Raw genomic sequence first — 16,990 nt, 5'->3', positions numbered from 1 at the left:
CCCGGCTGTACGGCATTACCCCCAGGAATTTCATTTTTACCCCATGTGGGGAAAATTACCCCTGTTCCCCGACCACTGGCTTACATATTTTATCATAATTAATAAAATATTGTGACAATGTTGGGCAACATTGTCACTATTGCTGAATAGACCCCTATGTCTTAAACATATAACACTTTATTGAAGTACTAAATTGTGTACAAATTGGGCACTGACAAGCCACATCTCCTGGCGTAAACAAAAAGCATATTTATACCACTATCTTTCCTCATGTAAAACTAGACTGAATTAACCTCTATTGTATCAAGTGATTCATGTGCCAGGTGGTTTTAAATACGAGGAACTATCCATCTGTCACAAAGTAAAAATGTGAGCAGATAAATGGATCCCGGCCATTAAGAATCGAGAAGACATGTCGTATGCACGAGTTATACTTTACTATAAGTAATACGGGTTACACAAGCTCTATGATCCAGCACTGGCAGCACTATGTACAGCATGCACCTTGCCGACAGTATACACACTGTTCATACAACAGTAATAGACTGTGCCCAGAACTTGCCCGGTCCTAACTTGGAGAGAGACACTCACTCATCGTTTCCATGGTAACAATAGCAACCCGAGTTACCTCCAAAACGGCAGTGACGTCACTACTGGGCGCCCGGAAGCGGAAGTCCTTGATGGTGGCTGCTTTGTAGTGTAAGGTGGGTGTTCGGCTTCTGCCGGATATTTTTTCTTCATTTGTATGTAGCTCTCAGTAAGTACGGCACCTTACACACAGAGATATCTATACACAGGGTGCCTGTGTATTAGCGTCACCATCTGAACGCATAGGACTCGGAGTGGTGTCCTGCCCATGTGACTGCTGCTGGGCTCCTACTTATCGCCGGGTTCTGCACTAGTATTGTGTGATTCCCTTTGTATCCAGCATGTGTAGTTCTTAGCAGAGGCATTAGGGTACCCCAGGCGGTACACACTGCAGGCTCATAGCTGGACTGATGAAAAGGAACTTTATTTAATTTACAGCTGCAATAGTTTGAAAACAGTTTTCATGCTACTGGTATCTATTTTCTTTATGTAAATAGTCTGTCTCTGTCATCGCAAGTCACCAATTATGGGAATGGCTTCACACACAACATAGAACTGTAAAGGGGAGTAGAAAGTGTGCATTCAGTATATGTTACCTACTATTAGTGGAATATCTATCATTCACATAGCAAATTCAATCAGCACTTCCAGGTGTTCTCTTTCACATATATTTGTATTTTATGTACATTCCTTTTAAAGATGGTCACGTGTTATGCTGACAGACTATGTAGAACTAGTGCACAGGTTCTCAAACTCGGTCCTCACAACCCCAAACAATGCATGTTTTCCAGGTCTCCTCACAGAATCACAAGTGAAATAATTAGCTCCAACGGTGGAACCTTTAAAATGTGTCAGTAATACTGGGCATACACTCTACAATTATCTGTCTGGTGGGAAGGAAAATCCGATCCCTTTTCTAGTGTTTGGGAGCAAATTTCTGTTATTTGCTCCTATACATTACCAGGTTTTCATTCCAACCAGCCAGATTGGGCAGATATCTGACATATAATTGTATAGTGTATGCCCAGCATGAGTAATGAGTACACCTGCTGGGTGATCTGGAAAATGTGAGCTGTGTGGGGTCCTGAGGACCGAGTTTGAGAACCTCTGATCTAGTGCCATGCTGCTCTTCACATGCATATCCTTTATTAAAGACATTTCAGTTACATGAAGTACACGGTCTTTGGGACATACAAAGCGAAAATAAAATGTGTCACTACACCAATCAATGTCTAGCTCTGCCAAGCAAGCACCTCTGATTGGGGAACTTGAACTCCTTTGTTTGCAGTCGCTTGATCACAAAGAAACACCTGTATGCAAACAAAAATCATTTCTAAGTTATCAAAAATAAAAATATGTAAAATTCACAACAAAGATAGAAAGATGGAAACTATTATTGTTGCTGGCTTTTGGAGTTTTTTTTTTTTTTTTAATTGCCCATTTGTAAAAATAACTTAAACGGTAGTGGGGTTGTTCCATGTCAAGTGTACCAATTTTGAAGATCGTCCCCACATGCTGATTGTGTACTACAGAGCTGGTAACAGTTGCACCCACCCCCACTTTGAGGGCATAGTTCACTATTGCATATTGTGAACTAAAATTTTCCCATAGTTAGTCTGATATATATGCTTACCTTCATGTACAATGTTATCAAAATTGTAGCTGTTCAGGTGGGGGACACCTGGTCCACTTGGCATGGAATGACCCAGTGGTAAGGTGTACAGTCACTGTAGAAGACTTAAGTTCACTAAACTGGGTATTAAATTCATAATCAGTTTCCTCATCATTACCTTAACAGAGCAGCATGTATACATAAATATCTAATGTTACAATTATATCAACTTACGGGAAAATAAACTTAATTACGTGTGTAGTCTGATTACTCTGTATAATAATATTTCCATAAACGCACACAATAACACCCCTTATGAGATGGTAGTCTGCTCTAGTGTATTTCTATATGGATGTGCAATGACCAGAATGACCCATAAAAAATTAGGTATAAGCCTTGCAGCCAGCACTTTAGTTGGAGGATGTCAGTTCTTGCGATAAACACTCAGGTTATGTCGCGAGAACCAGCATTCTCCAACTTAACTTCTAACTGTCAGACTAAACAGTGCACCGAATTGAATAGCCCCGGGAGCTCCCTCCCAATGCTATTAACAGCGCACTGAATTGAATTCTTCCCTACATGTCCAGTTTTCTGATCCTATTGATATTTTATCCCTTGGTAATGCAAAAATGTTAGTAAGATCTCTCTTCCTTGATTTGTCATTGACTGTTTACAATGCAAATATTTTACATGCCAAACTGTCGTTATTGTTTACTAAATTGAATCCACAATGTGTGACATCCTTTTCTTCTTCAGGGTCCACAGGGATACCATGGGGGAAATGTGGTTGGCGTGATCCAGGCACCAAACAGTTAAGCTTTCAGCTCCCAGAATGCCTCAGGTCATCCTCCACATATACCCTGGCCACAGGCACTCAGTTTGGAGTTTGGTGCTGCAGGATTCAGAAACACCTTTTATAACAGGGGAACTGCTTAGGCAGCCCCAAGCATTTTATTTATGATTTATTTAATTCTTTTTTTTTACTATTAGAGCAAGCAGTGCTAGGTGTCCTAAAGGATGCCTGTGCTGCTGCTCCATCTACCCCCGCTGGCGCCGCAACACCAGCAACCGCACTGGTGATTGTCGGGCACCAGCGGAGCTCGGCTAGTGGCGATGCTGGGTCTCGGGACTGTAGCTGGAAGCATGAGGACGCAGGTAAGGTGGTTCCCCGCTCGCCGGGAACCACGTGGCAGTCCGTACCTCCTGTGGTTGGAGGCCGCTGTAGTGGGGCGTCCGCTGCGTCCACTCCCCTACTAGGTCACTGGGGCAAGTCAGTTTGGCGCCGGGGACAGTGGCGGCAGCCATGTATAAGGCCAGCGCACCTGGGAGTTGTTACAGCATAGGGGAGGTAGGCTCTCCCCAGCAGCCCCTCCCCCAGCCCAGAAGCCGATCCAGCTGAGGTTTTCCTGTGTCTGGGTTGCTCCTCCTACTCTCCTCACAGTGATCACTATCATTGTGCTGAAGCTGCTGGTCTCAGGAGGTTTGGGTTTGGTCTCCCTGTATACCTCTCCCCAGAGGCCAGGTTATACAGTGCTTTGAGTAGTTGATTCAGGGCCCATTGCAAGTATATTGTATATGCATTGTATGTGACTTTTGCTAGCTTCTGTGTTGTTACTGCCTTTATTTTTCTGTACTGTCAGGTATAACTATCACTGCTATTTCTCCTCAACCCTTTGCTACAGTTGTTTGGGGAATATATATATATTTTTTTGTTAATTGTGCTTCACATTTATTTTATTTGTAAAGGCAGTCACATTTGCACTTATTATGTCTAACAATATAGGTAAACAGGAAACTGAGGCCCCGGTGCGGGCTTGTCCCCTCAGGACTTTATACAGGATGGTTTGTGTGATGTTTCTTATAAAGAACCACCTCACCAGTCCAGTTTACCAGCCCATGTACAGAAACCATCTTGGGTGTCCTCCTTGTCTCAGATTATGACGCAGCTAGTGGACCGTTTGGCTGCTCCCACGCTGCCTCCCTTAATGGTATACCCACAGTCGTTCCAGCCTGCTAGGTTTGTTCCCCTTGTACATCCTTCCTGGATGGATGTTTATGTCCACTCAAGTCAGAGTACGGCTCAGTCAGTTACTGCATTTCAACAAATGTTGCAGGCGAACAGACCGGTAGTCACTAAAGCGCCTAAGCAGACGATATCATTTTATCAGTCTGCTCATAATGTAAATTCAGACGCAACATCAGAGGAATCAGATGATGCGCCAGGTTCTTCTCCAGGATCTATCTCCAGAGGGGAGGACCATCCTTCTACAGTGGATGTCCCTTCTTTGGTGAGGACAGTCAAATTATTCCTAAATAAACAGGATGTTATTTCAGGACGTTTTCGCCTAAGCGGAAACTCAATGCAATGAAACAGGCGCAAAAGTTTCTCCAATGAATGGCAGCCGGAAAAAAAGTGCAAAATCTCTAATTTGGGGTGCAGATGTGGGTAATTGGAATTGAATCTGACCCCTATGGAACCCCCCCAAAAGGGCAAATCTGCCAAAAAAATAAATAAATTACCTCAGAACACCCCAAAATAGACATGTAATTTTTGGGGTGAAAATAAAAAAAGTGGGGGGACAAGGATAAAAAGTAGCAAAATAGGTTTCTTGGGGGGCTGTATGGATGGGGCAGGTGTTTTTAGGATTGCTGGTGCATGCAGCAGGTGGATTTTTCACATTGTTTTCTATCATTATTCACTACTTTTACAAATATGCTCCTAGAAAACTATTAACACAAATTAAGGACACAAAGTACTTTTATTAGGGCTAATAGTATTTATTTATTACACTGTGTTAAAGAGCTGTATAAGGCAGATAGTATCCCAATATAACAGATAGAATCAGAGCATAGCCCTTGATTACCAGATCCATATAGCGCTGTTGGACCGTTTATGATGAAGGGTCAACACAGGGATAGAAAGCAATATATCCGTGGGACTTGTCAGCCTGTCTGCCAGTCAGCTGATCAGGCCGGCGGGTCCGTAAGATGTCGAGGTAGCCGTGTGTAATGGAACAGTGTGGGCTAAAGTCAGCGTGCTGAATGAAGCTGGCCGCCTGTCTGCCCGTAAGCCAAACAGGCCGGCAGGTCCGTAAGGTGTAGAGCAGCCGCGTGCAATGAAACAGCGCGGACTCGAGTCAGCGTACTGGAAAGGCTTGCCGTCTATCCGCCAGTCAGCTGGTCATAGCAAACATCCGGAGGGGAATAGTGGAAGAAATTGACGCGCGTTTCGCCGTTCAGGCTTGGTTACAATAGATCACCTGATCCCCCTTACTCATGATCCTGGTTATAAACTGTCTGCAGCCAATCAAATCGGTTGTCAAACACATAGATTTGGATACCTTCTCAATTGTTTTACTTGATGTGGTTAATTTCATTGTTTGACATTTAATTTTGGAGCCCGATAATAATCTGATATATGCATGGTACGATTTAGTTAACCATCGATATTTTAGGGATATCAGATGAGTGATACCAGTCACTTGATCTGATTGGACTACCAGAAGAGACACATTCATATGTACAGACTCAGTACCCTTTAAATCTATAACATAGTAGGATACAGTTTTCTTTTTTACAGGTGTTTGCCTTTTCAATTCATGATTTAACAACAATGTTGCAATTTATGTTATCTTGGCTGATCAGTACATGTTGCATTTTAGAATAGCAGATTACTGATCAAACATCCGAAGGGGAATACCTAGACAAAAGAATTTACACTGTCTAGGAAATTATAGATGATTATATTCGCCTAAGACATACGATCATTTAATTATTCACATTTTATTGTATAATATTTGTATTATTTCACATTATACTTTATACTAGTAGGTAATAAAAGTTACGTTTTAATATTGCTATCATTACTACTGTAGAATTTAAGAGTGCCCCAAAAAAGGAATTTTTTCTTCTTTGCTCTTGCAAAACCATTGTATACGTATATATTTTTATTCCTGGGAGCACCACCAACACATTGTTATTTATATGATTTAAAATCAGAAGAATAACGTGATATTGTTGGTTTATAGATTATTTTCATAATCATTATCTTGTGCAGGGTCTCATTTCCCAATCCCTTTTCCCTTTGATATCACTCTGTGTTCCTTATCACATGCATACATACACACTAGGGTTAATTTGTGTTGGGAGCCAATTAACCTACCAGTATATTTTTGGAGTGTGGGAGGAAACCGGAGTACCCGGAGGAAACCCACGCATGCACAGGGAGAATATACAAACTCCACACAGTTAGGGCTGTAGTGAGTATCGAACCCACGATCTCAGTGCTGTGAGGCGGTAATGCTAACCATTACACCATCTGTGCTGCCCATGCATGGTCAGCAATAGTACACATCTGTAATGATTTCCAGTGTCAGTGCGTCTTATTTTGGGGTACAGACTGATTCCCCCATTCTATTCAGTACTTTCCGCCTGTTATGCATATGCCTATTTGCATTTTTGCCTGTTCTGTAATTGAATAGGGCGAATCGCGGGGACGCACATGATGTGAATTTGCGCCCCAAACAGGCGAATGCAGCGGAAAGTACAACAGGCGAAAAGTTTCCAACTTCTCGCATCTAATTGAATACGGGCCTTAGTGGGAAGTCCCTCCTACTGTGGATGCTCATGTGACACATTTAGTCAGGAGTGCTACGTTACCTATACTGTCAGCATCTTCCCTTGAAGATCCTACAGATAGAAAACTTGAAACATGTCTTAAATCAGTGTTTTCATTGTCTGGAGCTGTTAGTCGACCAGCTATGGCTGCGGCTTGGGTGTCCAAGGCTGTTGAAGAATGGACAGAGGCATTAGAAGATACTGTACTGAATGCTACCAGAGAACATCTGACATATATCTCCCACATACGGGAAGCGGCCTCTTATTTGGGAGAAGCTGCAATAGATGCTGGGCTCCTGGCTTCTAAAGCGGCAGCTTCAGTTGTTGCTAGTAGAGCTCTTTGGTTTAGGTCCTGGAAAGCAGATACTGGATCCAAGAAGGCTCTGGAATCCTTAACTTTTTATGGAAACATACTTTTTGGAGCAGAATTGGATAAGATAGTGGCTACTCTGGCAGCCTTAAAATTTGCAGGTCTGCCATCAACAGCTACATCAAAGTCTAGGCAATCTTTCCGGTCCTGTCGCACTCAGGGAAGAGCAAAATGACAGTCTTCCTCCAGACCGTCTAGTTCTCGCAGCAAACTAAGAGGTCAGAAATACAGCTTCTAAGCCAGATGACAAACCCTCTGCCTGATGGGGCGGGCTTCCACCTGGGCGATCCCTGGGTGGGAGGCCGACTTCTTCAATTTGCGGACTACTGGCATACAACAACAGATGCCTGGGTCCGAGAAGTGGTCTCTCAGGGATATGCTCTCACTTTCCGGAGGCATCCTCCCCATAAGTTGTTTTTGTACAACTCCCCCATCAGATTCTATCAAGGCCTTGGCCCTCCTGGAGGCCATTTACTCCCTGCTGCGGGCAGGGGTGATTTTCCCGGTTCCTGTGGTTCAACAAGGAAGGGGCTATTACTCCAATCTAGTTTTGGTTCAGAAACCAAATGGGTCTCATCACCCTATTCTAAATCTGAAAACCCTCAACAAGTTTTCCTTGTACCCAAGTTTCGTATGGAATCTGTTTGGTCAATTATTTTGGCAATGGAACCTGGGGATTTTATGGCTTCCCTGGACATTCAGGATATGTATCTGCATGTCCCATCCCACCAACAATTTCTACGGTTTGCTGTCCTACAGCAACACCACCAATTTCAGGCACTGCCCTTTGGTCTATCAACGGCCCCTCGGGTCTTTACCATAATAATGGCAGTTATGACGGTCTACCTCAGGTGTCAGGGAATCAGAATACTCCCATACCTGGACGACCTTCTGATACTGGCACGGTCTCCAGCTGTTCTACAACACCATCTTCAGCTGACCATTGGCTGCCTACAGACACACGGCTGGATCATCAATGGATGAAATACTCTATTTTTCCAATACAGCGGATGGTGCATCTGGGGGCATTTCTGGATTCTCAGGCACAAAGGGTATTTCTGCCAGAGGACAAGATTTTGTCCCTAATATTGCCAGTATGCAAGCGAAGGGTATCCATTCTATCAGCAATGCAGGTCCTGGGGTCAATGGGGTCCGCCTAGAACATGGTGGAATATGCTCAATTCCATTCCAGCCCTCTGCAACAATTGATGCTCTCCCGGTGGAACGGGCAGTATAATCTAATACGGTCCCAAAGGATCCTTCTCACTCTGGAGATTCGTCTCTCTCTCGCTCTTGTGGTGGCTACAAAAGGCTCATCTGGACAAGGGTCGCCCATTTTGGATTCCAAATTGGATGTTCCTCAACAAGGACACCAGTCTTCGCGGATGGGGGGCGGTGACAGGTCATCATACCTTTCAGGGCAGATGGACAAATCAGGAAAGTCACCTGCCCATAAACATGCTGGAGCTGCGCGCTGTATACAAAGCACTCATCCTGGCACAGGACCTACTCCAAGGCAGGCCGGTCCAGATCCAGTCTGACAACGTGACCACAGAAGCCTATCTCAATCATCAGAGAGGCATGTGAAGTCATGCAGCCATGAGGGAAGTGACAAACATTCTGATCTTGGCAGAATGTCATCTTCCAGCTATCTCTGCAATATTCATCCCGGGAGTCCTCAACTGGGAAGCGGACTTCCTAAGTTGTCAGGACATACACGCTGGAGAGTGGCCTTTCCATCCAGGGGTTTTTCAACTTCTGGTATACAAATGGAGCCTACCAGATGTGGACCTCAAGGCCTCATGTCACAACCACAAGGTTCCAAGGTACGGGTCCAGGACCAGAGACCACTCAGCAGCCTTCGTGGATGCGCTGGCAGTGAAGTGGGACTTCAAGCTGGCGTATCTCTTTCCTCCGATTTCCCTCCACCCAAGGGCGCCATTGGTTCACAGACATACGGAATCTATCCATAGACACTCTGTTTCCTCTTCCTTTATGGCTGGATCTGTTAGTGCAGGGTCCCTACCTCATCTGTCTTTGACGACGTGGCTCTTGAGTCTTCCATCTTAAGAGCCAAAGGTTTCTCCAACTCTGTGATTCAAACGATGCTTAGGGTATGAAAGCCTTACTCTGCCTGCATATATTACAGAGTTTGGCATTCTTTTGGTCAATGGTGTTCCCACAGAAAGTATGACACTAAGGTTTTTAGGGTTTCCCGGGTACTTGCTTTTCTCCAGGCTGGGTTAGACCTCGGTCTCCTTCTGGCCACTCTGAGAGTACAGGTTTCTGCGCTGTCAGTTTGGTTACAGCAAAAGATTGCTTCTCTACTGGATGTTAGAATTTTTTTTCAGGGTGTTCTCCGAGTGCAGGCAACCTTTTGTCCCACCGGTTAGGAGTTAGTGTGTGTGGGGGTTACAAGCTCCCCCATTCAAATCCACTGAGTCCAGAGGTTTAAAGTGGTTGACCGCGAAGGCACTTAGGAGCTCAGTCAGAAACACTCGCAAGTTGCAGATGCTCTCTGGCAAAAAGGGGCCGGATATTTAAATGAAGTGCTCGCATTGCGTCTCGTAAGGACGCCCACTATGTTTTAGCGAGCTTCGGCAAAGTGCACTCGCAAGTGTATAAAGAAGCCCCCTTGCCACTCGCAGCACACGTCATCTCCGGGAAATGTAGGATTAATTGGGAACATCCTTCAGGTTGCCTTAACCCACCGCAAGCACAGAGTTAAGTGCGGGCTGAAATACATGCAGGTGACGTGTACAATGACGCTACTTTGCTAATTATGCACGCCCTTTAAACGGCGTTTTGGCGGCCTGACATGGCTGCGTCCGCAACACCACTCCCCCGTTTACAAGCACCTTCCCCAGTTACCACCCACAAACTGCACTATCTGTCACTTAAAGTAGCGACCTGATAGTGGCTTACGAGCAACCAAAAACAGATCGCAAAGACTGGCTTGCACATGCGCATTGCGAATTATACGCATACACAGACGGGCGAAAATTGCTCAGAGCGAGCGAGTGCAACTTAGCAACCGGGCCTGAGTCAGGTCCTTATTCTACTCGCTATCTCTTCTGCATGCATAGTCTCTGATTTGGCAGCGATCTCTTGTTGCTCCCCTTTTTGATTTTTTCACAAGGATAGAGCTGTTCTCTGTACACGGGCGGGTCACCTGCCTAAGGTAGTGTCCCGTTTTCATGTCAATGAAGAGATTGTGGTTCCAGCTTTTCAGTCTTCAGACCTTTCTGTAGGTGAAACCTCCCTGGATATGGTTTGTGCTCTCCGTATCTGTGTGGATCTTACAAATTCTTTTAGAAAACCAGACGCTCTTTTTGTGTTATATGGTTTTCACAAACGAGGATGGCCAGCTAATAGACAAACTTTGGCTCGATGGTTGCATATGGCTATCTCTCAGGTTTAAACACAGGCTGATCTCCCTGTTCCAAACACGGTGACAGCACATTCTACCCGGTCTGTGGGACCATCGTGGGCGTTTCGTCGTGGTGCCTCTGCTGAACAATTGTGCAAGACCGCCACGTGGTTTTTTGTCTCTCAGAATGTTTCCTTTGGGCGGCGGTTTCTCCTTTCTGCTCAGGAGCGTCCACCACCCTTAGGGAAACTGCTTCAGGACATCCCCATGGGATCCCTATGGACCCTTAAAAAGAAAATAAGAGTTATGGTAGACTTACCTTTTGTTAACTCTTTCTTTGAAGTCCACAGGGCACCCACCCTGACGCACCTGGCTGCATTGGGTAATTTTTCTTTCGGTCACGGATTCCCTCATCTTGTGTGAGAATGTTTCTGGTGTACATTGATTTTTCTTCTCCTCTTTCCTTCACCTGTCCTGGGTTTGGTTACAAAACTGAGTGCCTGCGGGCAGGGTATATGTGGAGGAGGACCTAAAGCATTGTGGGAGCTAAAAGCTTAACTGTTTGGTGCTTGGATCACTCCAACCACATTTCCCCCATGGTATCCCTGTGGACCCTATGGACTTCGAAGAAAAAGAGTTAACACAGGTAAGTCTTCCATAACTCTTATTTTTTTATTTTTTTTTTACTATTGCCACAGCTATAATTTTGGCTCACTTGGCCATATGTGTATTTTCCAGATGTTCTTTATTTGCCATCATATAGCTTTTTACTGTTTCTAAATTATTTCAGAGTTGATTTAAAGCAAAGAGCAAATCCAGCTACTGGGGTTTTCTGTTTTGCATTAATGATGCACAGGATTCCACTAAACAGCGAATCCAGCTTCATACCTTCATCAGTTATTGTAATATTCTTTTAATTGATCTTCCTCTCTAAAGATCATTCACTCTGCTCTCTTGAGTGCTACTACTAGTCTCATCCTTACCTCTATGGATAGGAACATTTTTGTGCATGTTTGTCCGCTGTTGGCCTGTGTGTGAGCATCTTTCTGTCGCACTATAAAGGCCAAATATCACTGTGACAGTGATTCTGTTGTTTGCCAGCTACATGAGCAATCAAATTGTACTTTCGGCCAGTGTGTACCCGCGATATGTCAGTGAACGTTGCTGTTCACCGACATATCGCATTGGCTGTGCTGTACAGCCGATGGACAGATATGTCTGCCGGCATATCTGTCCATCGGCAGGTGTGTACGGGCGTTCGGCAGACCGCACGCGCACACATAGCGGCAGCCGCAGGGAAGGGGGCGGGAGCCGCCGCCGGGACCTGATGGCACAAGCAGATGATGGCCGTTCAGTGTGTATGAACGACCATCATCTGCAGTTATATCTAAAGATCAATCGATCTGCAGATATATCTGTCAGGTGTGTACCCACCTTTATTCTTCCCTCATGCCAAGCAGTAGGATAAAACCTATGTTTGTGTGTGCAAGGCTTCATTCTTAGCCAATGGCTTATTGTTTGCCTCTTTTCCCCTCCTAACATCATGCATACGCCAATCTCATAAAGTCCTTGTTAACCTTAACCTCACAAGTGGACTGGCCTATGTCTTCTACAAAATCATTACACTCAACTCCCGAAATACCGTGTGCTGACCTAGATATTCTGATGATTTTCTTGAATACAGTTTGTATTTCACTCACTGGCTTAAAAATAGAGAATACGTGGATAAACAGGATAGGAGAAACTATAGCAAGAACCTATTAAAAAGCATCTTAAACAGATGTCCATATCCGTAACCTCCAAAATGTGTCCCTATATAAATTTACTGGTCCTAAATTCGTTAATAAAAATGTTCACCTTAGATTGTTTGAACTATGAACAAGTTACGTGTAGTTCTGTGTAAGTTGTGTTATATGTTATGATACTTGTAATAGTTTTAATGTCATGATATATAGTTTTTGTTGCTAACCTGTCTTCTCCTTTTTTTAGCCATAGTAATTGGCACAATCCGTGATTACATTATGGCTGCAGATTGGCTGGGAAGCATTGTATCCGTTAATTGTGGAGACACCTTGGGAGTGTATCAAGGCCGTGTGTCTGCTGTTGATCAGCTCAACCAAACAATATCTCTAACGCAGCCATTCCACAATGGTGTCAAGTGCCTGGTTCCAGAGGTTACATTCAGGTTAGTTTATTCCACCTGTGACTATACGCCAACATGTTACTGATACAGATCCTGATAATATAAAAGATATAGAAATCTATCTTGTAAAGCAAGATAGAGAAGATTACTCCTTGTTTGGGGGCACTCTTACTATTATTCAGACAAATAGATCATTAAAACTAGGGATGTGCAGGCTCGGATAGGTTCGAGTTTGCACGTGGAGTTCGGATTTTTCCCTCCAAAAAAACGGAACTCAGAAAGAGGCAAAACGTCATCTTACATGGACGAACATCATCATTCCTGGACAAAAGTCCAGGAATGATGATGTTCGTCCATGTAAGATGACGTTTTGCCTCTTTCTGAGTTCCGTTTTTTTGGAGGGAAAAATCCGAACTCCACGTGCAAACTCGAACCTATCCGAGCCTGCACATCCCTAATTAAAACATAACTTTTAATTACGTTTGCATATAAAAAAAAATATATAATAATACACAAAACTATAAGTTATAATGTCCCTAATGTATAGACAATTTAAAAAAAGTTTTGAATAATTATATAAGAAATCTCCCAGACAGTAAAACTTTGTTGAGGGAGGTGGAGAAATATAAGTGTGAAATTATTCCTTCAAATTGTTTGTGGCTCCATCCCACCTACCATATTTACATATTTCAAGTCATATCATACATAGGCGTCACATGTACTATAGGAAAATAACATGGTATCCACATTTTTACTGTCTAGGACATTTCTTAGATAATTATTTAATACTTGTTTTATATTGTCTATACATTAGGGAAACACCTTGTGTCACCCAACTTGGAAAGCCAATATAGTTTTGTGTATTGTTTTATTTCTCTTTTTTTGTGTGCAAACATAATTAAAAGTTATGTTTTAACGATCTAATTGTCTGAATAATAGTAAGAGTGCCCTCAAACAAGGAGTTCTCTCCTTTATCTTGTTTTACAAAATAGATTTTTGTTCTAGATTTGGGCTACATTACTCCTGGGGAGCACCACCAACTGCTTATGTTGAAAGGATATTACCTTAAATATCATAGAATACGTTGGTTTATATATTTCTTCTGACAATCAATTATTTAGTCCTGTGCAGAATCTTCCGTGTTTAAGTTGTATATAAAAGATATGACACATGTTTTTTTAATACAGCTTTATCTAAGCTCATATAAAGACCGTATTCATAATATTATTGAACTCTTAAAATTTTCCATCTATAACCTAAATCAGTGGTTCTCAAACTTTTTTCTGCGATGACTGAAGAGTGACATCCACATACATGACACAAAATGTTAAATATATAAAAGTACATGTAAATAAACATTATTTGCAGGGGGGGGGGGGAGTGTTAGGTTTATGCTACAAGAAGGGAGGGTTAGGGGAAGGGAGGAGGGTTAGTATACTTACCCGACCCCTGTCGGGATACCGCTGTCGATATTTTGACAGGAGGCATCCCGACTGCCGGTATTACATACCCATTCCGCAAAGTGTATTTATGGCCCTCCTAATAAGGTCTAGGGCGAGCCAATAGATTTTATTTGCAGAGAACAGTTTTATGTTGGTATGTACAGAAGAAAAAGGAATTGGGGCTGGACTGGAAACGAGCTGAATTGGCAGTTGTTACTAATTGGGAACGAATATTTGGTGGCTCAACAACGATGGTAGAAGCGCCAGTCTATAAGAACAAGGTCTTTCCCATAGCTGGAAGGGTGATTTAAAGCTTAGACTAGAAAATTGTGTCTTTGACAGCGCTAGGCTAATAGCCCCAAAGGACTGTATGAACAGTGGAATACCCCCCCCCCCCCCCCCCCCAAGTATCCTCAAGAAAGTGTTATGGCTGCAGGAAAATCAGTCACTTAAGGATGAATTATCCCACAGCCCAAGCTCCGTGCCTGTGTGTCCTGGAGCTCTTCTTTCTTGCATATCCAGTGGAGGTGAACCCAAAGAGACTCTTCTCGCTCCTGTTGGTCAAAAAGATTGTGGTGTGGGAGTTAAGGACTCAACAGAGAAGAGTCCCTTGTATGGTTAAAAAGGCCATCCCAAAATGTGAGCACCTGCTGCAGCTGGTCCAAGTGGGATCCTTTGCGGTACAAGGGCTTATAGACTTGGGGCCTCGGTTACAATACAATGGTCAGTCCCCACTCTTAAGATTCTGCTGCTGTATCGCAGGATCACACTGCCACAGCTACTTTTGGAGATGGACTCAAGATAAGTATTCCCTTTGTATGGCTATTTCTTGACTTGGGAACTTGCAGTGAGGCAAGTCCATACTGCCCCCTAATCCTAGGCCGGATTACCTCCTGCTAACCTTTGGGTGAGAACTGTAAAAAGAGCAACAAAACTTCATGTAAGGTCTGTGTATTCTTATAGTCCATCTGGTTTATGATCACTAATTCACAGTGATGTAACAGCTTTTTGTAAGAGCCACTCTTCCTGTAAGATCCTGTATAACCCTCACTGTTTCTGATTCATGTAACCCATAGATAAGAGCTAACATTCTAATATAATCCCCTGTTGTCCTGTGTTGAAACCAGAACCCTGAGTCAACGGTTTAGCTGCTATGACCATAAGTCAGCTTTAAGGAGGAACCAGCCTCCGTTACCAGCAAAGAAGTGCTGCAGCAGCTACACACAACACCCAAAAATAAGCGGTTCCAGATTCCTGTAAGGCAGTCTGGTTATGACTCCTACTACTAATGTCCAGCTGTCAATAGCTATTTGAGAGTAGTTAAACACCAGTTGGATGGTTAGCAATGGCAGGTTACCAATGGTTAAAGGAACCTAAAGATGAATTGGTAAAACCACTTGTTGCAGGGTGGCGGAGTAAGCCCATCCTATTACACCAGTGTTAATTACTTAATTTAGGGCCTGATTCTGAGATTACGCTAATGCAATCGCAGCTGCGATCTCTTATGGACCGCAAAAGCAAAAATGTTTGTCTCCCAAAGCTTACCTGAGCATAGGGACGTCCAGTCGCCCACTGCTGCCTTCTCATATGCGTCCGAAATGCAACAGTGTAAACATCGGTAACGTCGATCAACAACGGATCAAGCAGCCATGCAACTTGTAAGGCAAGTCTGACCTGCATCAAACACTGCGGCTCCCTTGACAAGCCAGAGAGCTCTCATGCTGTGAAGGAGAGCGCATTGGCTAATTTATCCATGCCCATGAAACAGTGTTTAAACAGTTAGATGCCTGTATTTATTTTAATCACCCCTGTTACCTCCCCCAAACACTGACTGCCTGCCACTCACTTTGCAAGTGAATCCTCTGTACAAGTGTAATTGCATTACAATCGCTGTGCGTGCGCAGTAGAGCATTTGCAGTGGCTAGAAATTGCTCAATCTGTGTAAATATCAGCGTTGTTTAAATCTCGGAATCTTAATTTCTATTATTTTACCATAAATTTGAAACGAAAACCAGGACATCCATGCCACCCCATATTTCCGTGTAGTTGTCATATTGCCAAGCAGCTGTAAAGCTGGGTACACACCTAAAAATATATCTGCAGATCGACTATTCTGCAGATATATCTACAGGGAATGTTGTTCATACACACTGACCAACCATCATCTGTCATCTGGCCCCCTCCCCAAGGTCTCTGCTTCAAGTGTACAGGCGGTTGACTGACTGCACGTACACACACCACAATGGACAGCTATATCTGCCATCGACTGTGCAGCACAGCTAACGCGATATGTCTGTGAACGACATCGTTCAGACATATCGCTTGTACACACTGGCCGACGGGCACGCAATATATTGATCGTCCAATATTTTTGCCAGTGTCCAGCTTAATACTTCCCTCCCACTGATCGTTTTGTATGATAAATCTTAAAATCTTAATTCTAGGAAAATATGAACAGTCTCGTTTAATCAGTTAACAGTACAGGGTCTATTTTCCAGGTGGTTTACAAGCAATGAAACATGGCATCTTGTATTCATTCGCTTGTTTTCCATTTACTTTACAAGTCCTTTCAGACACTAATCTCTGCAATCTCTGTACAACCCAGAAGACAGTACAGAGGAGATGATATTATCGTTATTATCATCACGAGTGTTCCGCAGCGCCTTAGAAAGTGCATAAACAAATAGGTTGACCAGTGATTTACAGTACAAAACAATACAGGACAAGGATAATATACTTTGCTACATTAGCTACCATAACACCCAGATAAGCAACAGAGCAAAGCAACCAAGCGTTAGGTGCCCTAGTGGGGAGTAAGAAGTAGATGAAAGTAAAGTAAGGAGAAGCA

General features: G+C 43.5%; 1 protein-coding gene across 5 annotated transcripts in view; it reads left to right on the top strand.

Moving 5' to 3' along the window:
• Positions 1-619: 619 nt before the first annotated feature.
• The window catches only part of EDC3 (enhancer of mRNA decapping 3), a 59,075-nt gene continuing 42,704 nt past the window's right edge, over positions 620-16,990 (top strand). For 2 of the 5 annotated variants that reach the window (XM_088446176.1, XM_088446140.1), the window contains exons 1-2: positions 620-704; positions 12,547-12,742. In XM_088446176.1, the coding sequence (XP_088302302.1) occupies positions 12,579-12,742 (164 nt within the window). In that variant the 5' untranslated portion in view covers positions 620-704; positions 12,547-12,578. Of the gene's footprint in view, positions 705-738; positions 758-11,121; positions 11,204-12,546; positions 12,743-16,990 lie in introns of those variants that run through there. The other 3 variants (XM_088446168.1, XM_088446157.1, XM_088446149.1) reach the window with 3 other exon arrangements.

Source organism: Taudactylus pleione, unplaced genomic scaffold (genome assembly GCF_031769625.1).
Source record: "Taudactylus pleione unplaced genomic scaffold, aTauple2 ptg000019l, whole genome shotgun sequence".
NCBI classification, from domain to species: Eukaryota; Metazoa; Chordata; class Amphibia; order Anura; family Myobatrachidae; genus Taudactylus; species Taudactylus pleione.
The sequence above is the reverse complement of the archived record's forward strand: the minus strand, read 5'-3'. Positions and strand labels throughout refer to the sequence as shown.